This window comes from Gymnoscopelus microlampas (genome assembly GCF_963454915.1).
Source record: "Gymnoscopelus microlampas genome assembly, chromosome: 4".
Taxonomy (NCBI): Eukaryota; Metazoa; Chordata; class Actinopteri; order Myctophiformes; family Myctophidae; genus Gymnoscopelus; species Gymnoscopelus microlampas.
In genome coordinates, this window is record NC_139941.1 from 32,351,261 (window position 1) to 32,366,968 (window position 15,708).

At 43.8% G+C, this 15,708-nt stretch overlaps 1 protein-coding gene across 2 annotated transcripts; it reads left to right on the forward strand.

The window, feature by feature from the left end:
• Positions 1-114: 114 nt before the first annotated feature.
• Positions 115-14,536, forward strand: thoc5 (THO complex 5). Of its 2 annotated transcripts, none has more exons than XM_084054845.1 (20): positions 115-232; positions 870-975; positions 1,441-1,584; positions 2,280-2,393; positions 2,693-2,790; positions 3,128-3,274; positions 3,383-3,497; positions 3,685-3,817; positions 3,935-4,012; positions 7,520-7,563; positions 8,924-9,023; positions 10,189-10,297; positions 10,397-10,498; positions 11,335-11,431; positions 12,301-12,418; positions 12,533-12,636; positions 12,746-12,833; positions 13,583-13,698; positions 13,964-14,154; positions 14,291-14,536. In XM_084054845.1, exons 2-20 carry the CDS (start codon positions 880-882, stop codon positions 14,352-14,354), a joined length of 2,058 nt encoding a protein of 685 aa, XP_083910971.1. In that variant the 5' UTR covers positions 115-232; positions 870-879; the 3' UTR covers positions 14,355-14,536. The 2 variants fall into 2 exon arrangements, with proteins under 2 accessions (XP_083910971.1, XP_083910972.1); XM_084054846.1 differs by having other exon boundaries at positions 142-150.
• Positions 14,537-15,708: the final 1,172 nt, after the last annotated feature.

A 15,708-nucleotide genomic window follows, 5' to 3' on the forward strand; every position in this document is an offset into this window, starting at 1 on the left:
ATTTCATGGTTAAAATACAAATTGCCCGTATTTTACTGTAGGTGGTAGTATAGGACAGATTTGCATCGTCTCAACTGGAGCACCGAGGCCTTTATGGCCTGGATAAGCTTCCGTAGAGTCAGCGGTCTACGTCAAGACGAAGAGAATCTGGTGTGTTGTGTGTACACGCGTTATTAATGAGGAAATAATCCGCAAATAATAGATTTCATTTGATTTCTTTCTATTTCAACAGGTAAGCACATGATTCTGGGTAACTTCCCAATCACGAAGTGTCTCGATCAGTTTGTAACTCTTAAAGGAGTGAAAGTAACAAACGTTAGCTTCAGTGCTAGCTAGTTCAACATGATTTGTGTGCATGGGGATCTCATCTTAAACAAGCTACGTGCTTAACTGAGCTATCCAGTTTAGTAGACCTTGTATTGCGAATTTGTACTTCCATGTACTGTTATGTACTGCCATGTACTGTTCTCATGTCTTACTAAATAAAGTACATCAATCAATCAAGTTACCATTGACCTACTGCTTCCCTTAGCTCTGGTCCGTAGCGTTAAGAGTTCTCTACTCCGTATCCCATAACGCCATGGACCAGCGCTAGCTTAGCTAACGTTAGCGGGCAAATAGTTGATTTTTTTTGGTTTACGATTTCTTAGTAGTCATTGATTGATTTAATACTTATTAACAGATTTGCAAATAGTACAGCCAGCGACAGACGATTATACAATGGTGCTAAAAAGGATAACAAAGCCCTGAGGGCTTTATTATTATTGTGAATGAATGAATTGAATACTGTGTATTCAATTTATAGACATTTAAAGACATACATTAATGATATACAATAATATATCCTGATTAATGATTCTATTACATAGCCAGCAAATCATGTCTTCCGATGCCCTGAAGAAGAGGAAGGCGAAGGTGCTCCGCGGTGAAGGAGGAACTCCTGAGATGAAACGTAACAGAGATGGAGACCAGCAGGTGAGGAGATATAGATAGATGTCCCACTATGTGGGAGATGCAGTTCCCAGATCAGTAGTTCTCTGATTGTTTCAAGTCAAGGACCCCTACATTGATATGTAAGCAGACCCCCATCTGAATCTGAAAAGAGGTTTGTTTGAATTGACCCCCTTATAAATTTGTGTTTTTAAAAATGCATTTTACACATTTACCAAAAAAAGAACAGCAGATCTAGTTGTGAGCTTGTAGGTTTGAATAGCTGAAGTATTAAAGGTGGTTAATGTGGTTAAACTGATTTTGATGATAATACTAACCAATTCTGATTTTGATGATAATACTAACCAATTGAGCTGGGGGCCTCCTTGGACAACCCTCAACATTCAATAATGACCCCATGATGATGGGGCTTTATGGAAGAAAGATCAAGTTAGCCGCATTGGATAGTGGAACATTGTGCAAAGATGTATGCGTTTCTTTTGCTCCCAGGATGTCCGCGTGTACAGTGAAGAGGTGGAGCTGGATGGACGGGATCCAGAGCAGGACTATTTGCAATACAAACAGACGTGTGAGAGTTTGGCCAAACTTATGGGCGAGATACAGGAACTTAAAGCTAATGGAGCTAAGGATGGGGTGAGACACATCAAGCAAACAGTCACACAGTCAGTGCAAATTTAAATACACCACAACTCCCAGGTTACTGATAGACATGCTTATAAGAAGGACATGCTAATACAATTCATTTCCTGTCAGTAAAAGGCATGTGTTCCTATGGAGCAGGTTTTCTTCTTACTAGACTACACCACACCACAGTTTTCCATACCAGGTATAAACAATGCTGATCCTCTGTCTTCACCACAACAATACTTACAGTATGTCAGAAACCTTGGCGATCAGTTTCTGCTACAGATACAGTATGATATTACTCCATGTTCTGTATAATCTGAAGACTATATCAGAGCAGGGAGGTATATAACAAAACACAGGGGAATGTAGAGCCTACAGGTGGAGCTGTGGTGGTTCGGACAAAGACACACTACGCCTGTGGTTAGTGACAGCAGGAGGAGAAAAAACAGTGGTATATGGACAGCTTATTAGAGTGTCATTGGTCAGCTGCTTGATAAGTACAGTTACATAATAACCTACTGAGGATGCACTTAGGCTACACAGTAAAATCTTCTATTCATTTATCAATTGGCAACTGAGAGTGAACAAATGTAACCAAATGGACCCTTACGTCCATTTAATTACATTTGTACACTCGTATTTAGGTTAACACTGAGGATGTTATGTATGATAAACTGACAAGAGGTCTCTTTCCCTTTCAGTCTGCTGAGGTTGAGCAGAGACGAATGCAGAGCTGTATCCATTTCATGAATCTGAAGAAATTCAACCGTTTGGCTCATATGCGACTAAAGAGAGGTCGAGACCAGACACATGAGGTAAGTCGCCTAATGCATTATGCAACTTGTTCCATAAGTGAGACAGTTGAAGATGAGCTCACTCACAGTCCAAAAGAGAACCCCTTTCCCTCTACAATAATGTCCCTTTAGAACTATGGGGTTGGCAAAACATTTCAACTTTGCCAAAGTAATTCTGTTTTACACAATATTTGATTGTATATGATGGTAACTAATTTAAAAAGACTTTTAAGGAAAACACCAATGCTGACAGCCGAAGTCCATCAAAAATGTTCCAGAATTCTCATCTTTATCTTGATTTTATGTGACGTTTCTCACAGGCAAAGCAAAAAGTGGACGTGTTGCACCTTCAGTTGCAGAACCTCCTGTATGAGGTCATGCACCTGCAGAAAGAAATCAGCAAATGTCTGGAGTTCAAGTAAGTATATTTACTAGAGGCTGCACAATAATTATGAGATTTCCACTAAATATTATGATACACATGTTACATGGTCTAGTTATTTCTTTGTTTGGCCAAAAGCTGTTCAATAAATCAATGTAGCCAATGGTTAGAAATTTGTTTAAATCACATGAATGAACTAGATTGTTTTAGGCCAAGCCCAGCACCAAAAACTTGCCATATAGCCTAGATATTGCATTAGTCAATATTATGTTTCCAAACTATTTGCTATATATTGATTTGTGCTCCCATATTTACCACTTCTACTGCAGCAAATCTACATTTTACAAAGTTAAACGTCCTTTCCCTGTTCTAGGTCTAAGCATGAAGAGATCGACTTGGTGAGTGAGGAAGAATTTTACAAGGATGCCCCCTTAGTGATATCCAGGCCCCACATCACCAAAGAAGACTCCCACCAGCTCACTCTGGCACGACTCGACTGGGAGTTGGAACAGAGAAAGAGGTTCACAGACACATTATACACACGGGTCCCAACCATGTGGAATTTATAAAGCACTGTATTGGATGGTGTTTTTTTACCTGATCGTTTATATATTGTTGATGGTTATAGGCTGGCAGAGAAATACAAGGAGTCTCAAACCACTAAAGAGAAGATACAGAAGACCATTGAGGTTAAGAAGGAGCATTTGAGCAGCCTGCAGCCAGGACTGAACGCTATCATGCAGGTACACACACTCTGGATGAGAGCGTATTATTGCGTTACACATGTGGAAGGAAGCCACGCTGTTATTAGACTGTCTTCTCTTGTTAAATTTTGAAAGCATGCTTTTTCATCTCTCATTGCTGTGGATTTACAGTTAATTGTTGGTGTATTTTCTTTCGCTTATGTATTGATCCTCTGTCCTCTCACAGGCATCTCTGCCAGTGCAGGAGTATCTGTCCATGCCCTTTGAGCAGACTCAGAAACAGACAGAGATCGCCCGGCACCTTCCCCCGTCTCTCTACGTGTTGTTTGTTCAAGCTTCTGCTTATGGACAGGCCTGCGGTAAGCAGCTATTAATGTCTTTCAGACGCTGCACATGTTATGGCCTTTATAGCCCGTCTGGGAGCATCAAGTGAGTCTTGGCGTCTTAAGGATTTCTTTCTCTTGTTAATATTTCAGACAAGAATCTGTGTGTGTCGATCAGCGGAGATGTAGAGGAGGCCAAGGCTTTATCCAAACCTCCAGAGGACTCCCAGGGTAAAAGCTCTTCTATACACACAACACACACACATGTACAGTATATATACATTACTAGAGTTTCGGGGGGCTACGCCCCCCTCAACCCCAGCCGCGCACGGGGCCCAGCGTGGCCGTGTGTATATTGGGGGACCCAAATCGCCGGAGTGAAACTGTGGAAAGTTTTTTTGAAAAAGGAAAAAATTTGAAGAAATAATATTTGTTATGTTTCAGGGGGTCCACAGGGGGTCCGCGGACCCCCTGATGGTCCACTGACCCCCTGTGGAGTGTTGGGACGCGCGGGGACACCCCTGGAACATTGCGGAGCATTTCGGTGTTTTTTTTCTTTTCATGAAGGTGGTTGCTTGTTTCTGCCGCAGGCTGTGCAAACCTGGCAACCCAGCGCATGCTGCCGCACGTTTAAGTGGCGTAGCGTCATGAGGGTCAGTGGGGCCGTGGTTCGGTCAGTGAAGACCCTGTAGTGCGGATGATATGTGGCATAGAGGGGCAGATTGTAAATCCACAGAGGAAACATCCGTGGGCTACCATTGGTTCAGCGATGTGTGCGGTCGCCCTGCGGCCCCTCCTCCTCCACCAATGTGCAGTATTGAGAGCCCTGACGTCACAACAATTGGAGCGATGGGCACTGCACTGTGGTTGGTTAGGGTACACCTAGGGCCCAGGTAGAACCCAGTTAAAGCCTGCATGGGCAAACCCAGTTAGGACCCGCCTTGGTCCCACATACACATGGCTAGTTGGGGCCCAGCTAAGGGGCAGGTAGAAGCTACTTATAGCCTGCATGGGCATCGCAGTTGGGACTGAAGTGGATGCCGCTGACATTGCTGACATGGGGTCCATATGCTTTAGCCCACCTTGAAACCATATGGGAACTACGCTGGCATGCTGGCTGTAATGCAAACGCTGCATCATACCTGCAGTGTGTAGTTTGATGTTGTGTGTGTAGCAGATATACCTGCAGTGTGTAGATCAATGTCCATAGGAAAGTCAATGCCCAGCAGTGTTTTTTTTCCCCAGCAGAGTTTCTAGTGTCTCTGTGTCTCTCTGGAAGAGGTTGCACATGAACTCTGCAGCCGCACTGAGGCGCTCCAACACAAACACTCTGACATTAAGCTGCTTCACACAACAAACATCAGCACCACGCTGCTGTTTGTCCAAAAGACACAATATCTCCTCTCCCACCGACGTCATGTGTTCATTTATCGACAGCCGTACAGACTCCTTTTGACACATTTTACGTCGTTTATCCAGCTCTCACTGACTCTCCACATCGGGCTGTTATTTTGCTGCGATCAAGTCAACGATGTGAGAGATTAGCTATCACAGACGGACGGACAGGGGGTGAAACATAGTCTTGCGCCATGCCTTTCGGCCTGGCGGAGACAATAAAAAACCGAAAGTAAAGGAAATGGCCATTTCTGCAACAGAAGTAGTCAATAAGCTATGCTATGAAAACATGGGCCACATTGGCAAAGAATGTAAGAAAGAGGCAATCATGTAGAAAATAGCCGATCTCCAAGCTTACAAAGCCTCTCAACGTGAGGCGTTTCGAGCTTGTAGATCGGCTATTTTCACAATATTTACTTGTGGAACGGAGTCAAACAGAATGGGGGGGTCCCAGATCAAGTACGTGTATTTGGGGGGGGGGGGGGGGGGGCGGCGTGAAAGGGTTGATAAACACTGCTCTAATCGGAGCGAAATTATCTGAAATTACTACATGACCATAATGCAGCCTAACATGCGTTGCACGGGGCGGTCCTGCCATTACGTTAGTTACTGTAGTTGCTGTGGAGCTACATAGTTCTCCAGAAGACACACACAAACACATACACCATCTACAATGGACGAACTGAGCAGCAATATAGACATTCACCACACGAACGTGCATTGTTGACAAAGTGATTGCACAGCCGCTGCAGGCATGACAACCAGGTTAGCGTTAGCGACATGGCAGCTATCACAGCGCCCTGTCCGTCGTGCTGCAACTGCCTGTGATGGCTACAGCAGTAACAGCAAGCTGTCTGCGATGCCATTGTCTGGAGACTGCTCTTAGCGTGACACGACCAATGAGAGTGAGCGCTGTAGTTGTTGCTAAGATACGGTGGCGTCTCTGCCCCATAGCTTGTAGATCTCTCACACATGATTGGCGTAGGCTGCGTTGCCAGGTCTGACTTTGTGTCTAAGCAATGGTCGGCTTATTTTTGCGCGCCTTTGGGCTCGTTTGCATTGTGCGCACGGCAGCGCTTGTTTAGCGTACGTCAGCGCGACGTGGCAACGGACGTGGCAACGTGAAAGGTGATTGGCTGGTGAAAAGAAACACCCGACGTTACACCAGAAATGGTGCCTGGAGAAAATGGTGACCAAAAAAAAAGTTTGGAAAAAAAGGGAAAAACCCCCGCAGCGGCTGGCTGCTGTTGTGGTGATGAGGTCGTGCGCACGGTAAACGGTACGAAGCGGGCTCCCCTTCCGTTTTGTCCGACATTTGGTGAGTAGAATTAATTATGTTGCGCGGTGGAAACGGTGTAGTGAGCAGTGAGATGTCCCCTACGCGAGGCGTAAATTCAGCGCGGCCGCCGTGGCGAGTCAGTAGGCGACATGTGGTCTGGCGGTGCGTTGTTTATTCGATAACAGAGCTGTGGGGTGTCGCCACCGAGGGTGCGGAAGTTGCTCGCCATTTATATAGTTAGATAATAATAATAATAACATGTATTCATATAGCACCTTTTTAAACAAAGTTACAAAGTGCTTAACAACTTAAAATCAAACAATAAATCATAAACAATTACAGCAACAAAAACAACACCCAATAACATTATCAGTGAGAATAGATGCATTCATTTCTGCTGTTAGGGGGTTAAAAAGGCTTTTTTTTAAATAAAAATGGGTTTTTGATTTAGATTTAAAATGTTTATGGAGGTAGCACCCGCCTAGACTGGAACATCTAGTAGGGCCGAATCAGAGGACCTCAGGCGACGGACAGGCACATGTGGTTCCAGAAGCTCAGCTAGATATTGAGCTGCCAGGCCGTTAAGAGCTTTAAAAGCTAACAATAAAATCTTGAAATCAATTCTAAAGGTTTCTGGCAGCCAGTGCAGCTACTACTGGGGTTATGTGCTATGATCTCCTAGTCCCAGCAATGAGTCTGGCAGCTGCATTCTGCACCAAATGCATGCAGTATATGGATCCCTTGCTGAGAGTTGAGTAGAGGGCGTTAACAGTAGTCCAGGCGAGATGAAATAAGGGCATTGACAACTTTGTGAAGGCTAGGGGTGGAAAGGACTGGTTAGATTCTGTGGACATACATAGTATATAGATACATATTTACACTGAGACTCACAAAAAATGTCTGCATGCAAGATTGAGAATCTAACAAATTGCTTTGAGACTACATTTAATGGCATATAACTTGATGCGTTGTGGATGAAGATAGCAATTTCCGCTATTTTTGAAATGTTTTAAATGTTTGTGAGAAAGAATGTAAACTGTTTCCACGTTCTCTGTGCCGTCCAGATGATGAGAGTGACTCCGATGCAGAAGAGGAGCAGGAAAAAACTGTGAGTTCCACCATGAGACGACCCGGTGTGTCTGTTGCTTTCTCACTCTGGTCTCGCTCACTCATTCTCCCACATGCACACATAAGCGTGCACACACACACACACACACACACACACACACACACACACACACACGTCAGTGAGTTCAGTTCTCCTCTTGCATACCCACAATCAAAAAGTTGTGGCCCCCCCTGAAGCCCTCTCATACTGTGGTCTGGCACAGACTTGCACAGTGTGAGGGAAGAGCTATTGATTGCTTCCTGCGTCCGGCTTGGTGCCAGTCGAGGGATTCTGGGAATATTTACAGAGAATGGCTAGGTGACTGTAACCTGAGCTCACACTAGCATATACACAGCATCATCAAGGACCCCCCCCCCCACCTCTCTTGATCTCTCTCTCTCCCACACTCCATCTGTCTTCTTCTATATCTGTCTTTATTTATTTTTAATCGCTCTGTTGGGACTTCTCTTTTGCTGAGGGCGGTCCTCTGTGGGCCTCCTGTTAGGCTGGCTGAGTGGCCGTCTCTCACACAGGGACAGCTCTGTTTGAAAGGTCTCACATTTCATTCTTCCTCTCCTCCTTCCATTCTTCCCTCCATCCGTGCCTCCCATTAAACTGCATGTTGGTCAATTTTGTTCTGTAATTGTCAAGGATTGAAATGTAAAGTCAAGATCACATTTCACTGCTTGTGAGCAGCTGAAATTAGATACATGTTTGTTACTGATCTCAGACTTGATATAGCACAATGTATAACATGTATTTAGCTTTTTTCTTTGGTAGTGGATACTTATCCGTCAAACTCTCCACTATTTACGGCATCTTATTGTTAAGGGGCAATCACATGGTTATAGCTGGCAGCTAGTTCAGGTTAGGTACTGTTAGTATGATATGGGTTTGGCTTGCTTAGGGTTAGAATCTGAATCCGTTCAGAGCGCACAGTGGTTTAGCGTCCCTTAAAGGGATAGTTCACCCCCAAAATGACGTTTGTTCGATCGATTAGTCACCCCATGGAGACTTGAATTCATGGATATTTTTTTGTTTTTGTTGCATTCCTAAGCCAATAATTTGATGACCGGCAGTGGTTCCGGTAGGAGACACAAAGAGTCTCCTTTGTGTCTCCTATCGGAACCGCTGCCTAGCGGTGGTAGGCATCAAATTATTCGCTTAGGAATGCGACAAAAACTAAAAAATATCAATATATTCAAGTCTCCGTGTGGTGACTAATCGATAGGAAAAATGTCATTTTGGGGGTGAACTATCCCTTTAACCGACAAGCCGCCCGACGGCTGAATATCCTCTGCCTTTTTCTTTTGGTTTACCCTCATGTGTTGTTTACCTGTCTGATGTTCTCATCTTACAGAAGAGGAGAAGGCCCACCACAGGAGGCCAGCTGGATGATAAGCGACGTGAGATGCTGAAGAGACACCCTCTGTCCCTTTGTTTAGATCTCAAGTGTAAAGGTACAATCACAATTTATGTCATATGTGTTTTTGGTTCCCGGTTCGATCCCCAGCAACCCCTGGGTTATTGTCGGAAGTATCCTTGAGCAACTACTTCCAATGAGCAGGTTGGTGCCTTGTGTTGTTATCTCCACCAGGCCTGAGATAACAATGCAGGCCGGACGAGATTGTTTTCGCCCCGGGGCGTGGTCAATTGTTTGTAGAGAAAGGCATATAAATAAAATTAATATAAATTTGTGAGGCAGGGTGTCGCGGACCCCCAGTGAATGCTCTGTGGACTCCAGGTTGGGGACCCCTGGTCTAGGCAACTGAGGCCAATACCGGGGCCTCAGAGACCAACCATAGCCTGTTAGAGGGATAGGCCAGCTGGTAAAGCAGGGTTTGAACATGGTGTTGTATTATTCTCTATGTTTGAGGCAAACTATTATGGTCATTGAGAGTCATAACAGACATAACACTCTGACACAAAGTGTGCGTGCGTAGGTTATTTTATTTGATGTACAAAGAGTAAGGCTTAACAGTAATGCACATCATAAAGTGCTTTGGATAAAGGCGCTATATAAAAAGCACCATTTACCATTTAAATAGCTGCAATAGGTCTGACCCAAACATTCATAATACAACAAAGCTGCGTTCTGTATTGTTTGGCCCATTCTACTATCAGTATTACTCATCAGGTCGTGACACCACTTGACCCTAGTCTGCCCCCTATTGGTGATGAGGTATCAGTGGCAGTTTGGAGGGGGGATCTGCATTGCAGGCGTAACTCTATCTAAAGCACCAAAAAAAGGGTGGGGAGGGAGGAAACAAGAGGTGAGAGAGATGCTTGCAGCAGTATGAAACAGCAGCAGCTACAGCATTCTGTAAGCATGTTTTCATCCCCTCTCTACCCCTCTTCTTGTGTTCTCACTGGTGGGTTCCCAGCCCTCCATGTTCCTTTTAATGTGTGTAATAGCTTGTTTTTTATGTTGACCGCATTACTAGTAGTGGCTGTGAGTGACAGGAGTGTCATTGAGAACTGGCACTGCTGAGTGATCACCGTCTGTATATGATTAGTATCCCGTCAGTGTCCGCACCCTATTATACCCCCCACCCATTTATTAATGAATAAAATATGCAGTTGAATTAAGCATTGACATAATGAGGTAACATTATGTCTCCCCAGATGGCAGTGTTCTCCATCTGTTCTTCTACTACCTGATGAACCTCAACATTATAACTGTGAAGACTAAGGTGTCCACCGCTACTGACCTCACCACAGCCATCAGTGCAGGGTGTGTATAGGAGTGTGTGCGTGTGCTGCCTGTGTCCCACTTTGGATTTGTTTTTGTTTTTGTGAGTGTATATTCTAATATCTTTTTATTTTCTACCAGTGAGCTGTTGAACTCAAATACTCTACTCAACTGCCTCTATGCCAACGACCAGGGCCGGGAAACACCCAACCCAGCTAACCGCTACCAATTTGATAAAGTCGGGTAAGGATCTTAAGCATGTTGCAACAACAGGGTGAATTACCTTTAGGTCCGTCAAAGCTTTAAATAGATGTTAAAGGACCATACCGGCGATTTTTGGCTAGATTTTTCAATCATCTTGTGCTTTAAAATGCATTAAAGCGCAACAACAAAATGACTGTCAAAAAGAAAACCTCCATTGATATTTGGTGGATTACCTATCTCAAGTGAGTGTCATGGGGGGTGTCTGCTGGGCTACCGGTCCACGCGCATGCCACATATGCTGGTAATCCAGCTTGTCAGCGTGTCGCGGGTTTGACTCCCGATCCAGACGACCGTTGCTGTATGTCACCCCCCCATATCTCTCCCCATTTCCTGCCAGCCCACTATCCTATCAATAAAGGCAGAAAAGCCCCCCAAAAATATATTTAAAAAAGAAAAGAAAAGAAAATTGTCAAAAAATTCAACAAGTCATGTATGCTTTGAAAAATGGTTGACAGTAATGTAATGTGTACCGTGAGTCATAATCAATGTGCTAAAAATATCAGTATGGTCCTTTTAAAATTAAATACAATATGTCCAGAAAAGTCTAATCACTTTTCTTTGATTCACCTTTCACTTCACTTTTCAAGTTACTAAGTGCTATTGCAGCTATAACATAAAAGGAACAAATTAATCAACATCACCTCATAGATTTTAGACTTGCGCGGCTGGCAACTTTTAGGTCTCACTTAGTGGAACAGAAATAGCACTATGCTAGCGTGACAGTGATATATATTTATAGCACGATGAGCTTGAAATTGCATTCGCTGTGTCACTGTATGAAACGAGCAGATTGAAGCATGTTGTTCTCTTGTAAGGATCGTGTCATTTGCTGACTACATTGAGGAGTTGGGCCACCCCTACCTGTGGGTCCAGAGTCTCGGAGGACTGCAGTTTCCCGGCGATGCCCCAGAGGTGTGTGGCTGTTCACTTCTAATAATCACACGGTGTATGATGTACAGCTGTATAATAACATCTCTAATAGAGTAGGTGCACAGTAAAATCCTGTTAAAATTGTTAATTAAACACGGAGGTTGTACAAATGGAATGAACCAAATGGAGCTGTAAGGGTCCATTTGGTTTGTAAACTCAGGATATATTAACACTGGGGATTTTAGGTAGGCATCATATGAAAGATACAAGTATGAAGATATTGAAAACATCTTCAACAATGTAAGAAAAACTGAAGTTGCTTACAAAATCATTGGATATCTGTCTTTCTGTTGCTTTCCCTCAAAAGTGATACATAGAAGTCTGAATTTGGTAATAATCCCGCACAGTATCCTAAAGCTGTACTTTGTAACTTTCCTTTTCTACCCCGGATTTTAACCCGGTTTCCTGCGCAAGTGCTGATTTTTCTTTACCATTGAGCTTGCTCGGGGGATAAATTAAATGTTGACCATCAGGTCAAAGGTTTAGGCATATTTTACTGAGGTTACGTTTAGGAATACCTGGTGGCGACCGTTCCAATGTCCCCGGATTTGACCCGGGCGAGCGTCTTATGGGGCGAGCGTTCTTGTATTTATTGTATTGGCATACTCTAACACACAGATTGGACAAAATAAAAATGTATTCATTTAAAGTTACATAGTGCCGTTTTAATTAAACTTATTTGGTTACATTTGTACACTCCAAGAGTTATAGTGGATAAATGAACACTGAGAATTGTACTGTTCAGTCGGCTATGAGTAGGCTCTGAGAGTGTAAAAACACTGACGAAATAACCGAATACATAACATGGAGGTACACCAGTGTGATGTGACCTTGCTGTGTGTTGTTTCTAGGGTGTGAGCCGCGGCAGGGGCAGTTCTCTGAGTGCCAGCCACATGGAGAGTACCATGAAACTGCTGAGGGGGCGTGTCCAGTCCCGCCTTGCCCTGCACAAACAGTTCGCCTCACTGGGTAGAAATGACACACACGTGCAACAGCGAGACTCTTATTCATCCATCCCTTGATATATGGTCAACACTCGGACGTTGTGAATGTCACTGAACGCATTCTTTATTCTGTCCCCAGAGCACAGCATCGTCCCAGTCTCCAGTGAGAGTCAGCATCTCTTTCCTGCCAAAGTCATCTCCCGATTGGCTCGCTGGACCACCATCGCATACCAAGAGTACAGGGTAGACACACGCATGCCCTTCACGATAAGAATCTGCATGTAGTAAACCTACAAAGCCAAGGACACAGACTCACATTTGACTGATATTCTGCTGTTCTCTCCCATGCCAGGACCTGACATTTACGCAGCATGTGACAGATGCTGGTCTGGCTAAGGAGACTGACCTGTACTTCATGGGTGTGGTGGAGAGAGGCACAGGTACGTCACAGGGACTGTGTAGACGAGTTCAGTGATTCTCAACCTTTTTATTTTCAAGTACCCCCAGTTTGATATGCATTAAGCCATGGACCCCCATTCGATATGCTTTTTATCTCTGGAACTACACTGTAAAATTCTCAGTGTTCATTTACCTCTGAGTGTGTATAAATGGAACCAAATGGACCCGTAAGGGTCCATTTGGTTCCAGTTGTATACTCTCTCTCTTACCTGTGGACCCCCTGGAACCCCCCTCAAGGACCTCTAGGGATCCCTGAACCCCACATTGGGAACCAGTGGAATAGTTTGACTAGTCAAGGCTTGGTTTCTTTATTATGGGTTGAACAATGGCGTGTTTGAAATATGACGGGACAATTCCCAAACTGAGGGAGCTGTTAATGATAGACAGGACACTAGGACCCAGGCTGTTGAAAGACTCTTTAAGGAGGCGAGAGGGAAGGATGTCAGATGAGCAGGTTGTGGGTTTCATTTGGGAGACGATGATTGACAGACATGGGAGAGACAGTGGCGTGAACTGACATAAGGTGGCAGTCTGAATGGGAGGGGTGTAATGGTCAACAGAGGAGGGTGAGATGCTGGAGCTTCTCTGATGGTAATGCGGTGTGCATTCCACAGTGTTGGGGCAGCAAAACAAAAAGCCCCTGTACATACTATTGATGATGGACTTAACCACAAACCTACAGTTTTCTATCTGTGACTAGATTGCTTAATCAGTTTTTCTATCCCCTCAGCTCGTCTCCAGGCTGCGGTGGTGTTGAGCCCCCGTTACCCAGGAATTTCTCCTCTATTCTCCCTCTCGCTCAGCTGGAAGGGAGAGCGAAGTGGACGTACCGATGACAACCTCAGAGTAAGAAATAATAATAATCTTTGTCTTTTCACCTGTTTCCTAGGCTGTGTGTTTTCCACTTCCTGTCGATTTGATCCAATGAAATCCAATGAAACTGGTCAGATGACCAATGATATCCAATGAAATCGACAGAAAGTGGAAAACACACAACCTAGGAAACAGGTGAATATAATTTATCTTATAAGCAGGTATTTTAAGTTACCTTTTTATTATATGGTAGATCATTTTTCAGTATTTGAACGTCATTTGTCTTACTCTGTCTCAGGCCATGGAGAGTGAGGTGAATGTGTTCAAAAATGAGCTCCAGGGTCCCCGTCCAGGCCACCAGCTACTGACCAATCAGATAGCACGCCTGTGTGTCTGTCTGGATGTGTATTTGGAGACTGACGGCCAAGACGACAGCGTAGAAGGACCTCGGGAGTTCCCCCGTGAAAAGATGTGCTTACGCACTGTCAGGTACAGACCCGTAGCAGTGGCCACTGAACCGCTCGCACACAGACAGTCCAGTCACAGTAAAAGACATAAAGATGCAAATTCATCTTTGTGAAGATAACTAAGAAGTCTCTCTCTCTCTCTTCTCTCTGTATTTCAGGGGTCCCAACCGCCTGAAGCCATTCAAGTACAACCATCCCCAGGGCTTCTTCAGTCATCGTTAACATGTCCCTGATAGCCCACCACCGTACAGAACCTTATGTCCCTAACTCCACACAGGGTCTATCTTTTTTTACTGTAGGACCTTTGAACCTCACATACTGTGTACCCCTAATAGTGGTCCTTTGTTTTATTTTTATCGCAATGTCCTTTATGACTTCGAAAATAAAAATTGTCATATTTTCTCGAATAACCTTGTATCTTGATGTTTTCAATACCTCTTCTCATTTCTCTGCTCTGCTGTTCCCTCAAACGTTTCCTCCTTTGTTCAGCCTCAAGCTCAAGCATCTTTACCTTTCTCTCTCCGCTATTCTATTTATAGGTTTAGAGAGTACTGAAGCTGATTATTATGCTATTGGGGTTCAGCAGTGCTCTTAGCTGAGTCATTCCCACAGAGGTAAATGTTTCTGGTATATAGAACAGTTTTTTTTTTTTTTTTTTTTAAGGAAAGGAAAATTGGAGGGATGGAGTCATGCGTCATTTAAAAAAAAATCATAAAAATTGTCATTTGAATTCCAATTGACTCAAACTTTATTTATAAAGCACATTAGGTTAAATTCATAAGATTATTATGCCACTCTAACCACTTTCGATCCTGTGTCCCTATTTTGGGCATGTCATTGGCTAAAATAGATCTGCAGGTTCACACCTATTTTAAAAAAATAAATATTTTAAGCCATTTTGCTGTAGGGAGGCTATTTGGAGGTCCTTGGCATGGAAATTGGATGATGATGATAAAATGGTACCATTTTTTTCTACTCTGTCAGTGTCTCATAGGAGAGCTGTGGACACTTCAGAAACCTGCCTACCAGTGACATCATTAGGCAGGTTTTTTTTTAAACGCATGATTTCTCATTTTTTATTGATGCAAGAACAATGGCTTCCATTATAGCATGCTACCTTTCCAGGAATAGAAAGCCTGCAAAGCCTTAGCCATCAATTATGTCACTGGTGGGCGGGTTTCTGAACTGTCCACAGCCGCCCTCTAAGACACAGACGGTGTAGACAAAAATGGTACCATATAATGGGCATTAGTGAGGACCAATTATATGAAGAAATGTTGAAAATGGCTCGTCCTTTAATACACATTTTCAAATTGTCGGTTATCATTCTGGAAGCAGAGGAAGAAGACACTGGAATACTGTGTATTATGCTTCTATACATGCACCTAATGGTTGATTAGATGCTGTTATTTTGTACCAACACTATGAAATTCGTTCCCTCACATTTCTTTGGCCGGCCATTGGTCATAGCAACCAGGGAGACCTTGCTGCCTTGTAAATAAGTGGACATGGAGGTAATTGTGGTAGACAAGAGAAGCAGGGGGTATGGTTCTTGACAATCCGAGAGGCACAGTGC

What these genes read in the sequence shown, in the direction of transcription:
- thoc5 (XM_084054845.1), top strand. Translation starts at nt 880, where the DNA reads ATGTCTTCCGATGCCCTGAAGAAGAGGAAGGCGAAGGTGCTCCGCGGT. An exon ending in ACCACAGCCATCAGTGCAGG is followed by an intron (nt 10,298 to 10,396) that starts GTGTGTATAGGA and finishes ATTTTCTACCAG; the next exon opens with TGAGCTGTTGAACTCAAATA. An exon ending in CAAACAGTTCGCCTCACTGG is followed by an intron (nt 12,419 to 12,532) that starts GTAGAAATGACA and finishes TTCTGTCCCCAG; the next exon opens with AGCACAGCATCGTCCCAGTC.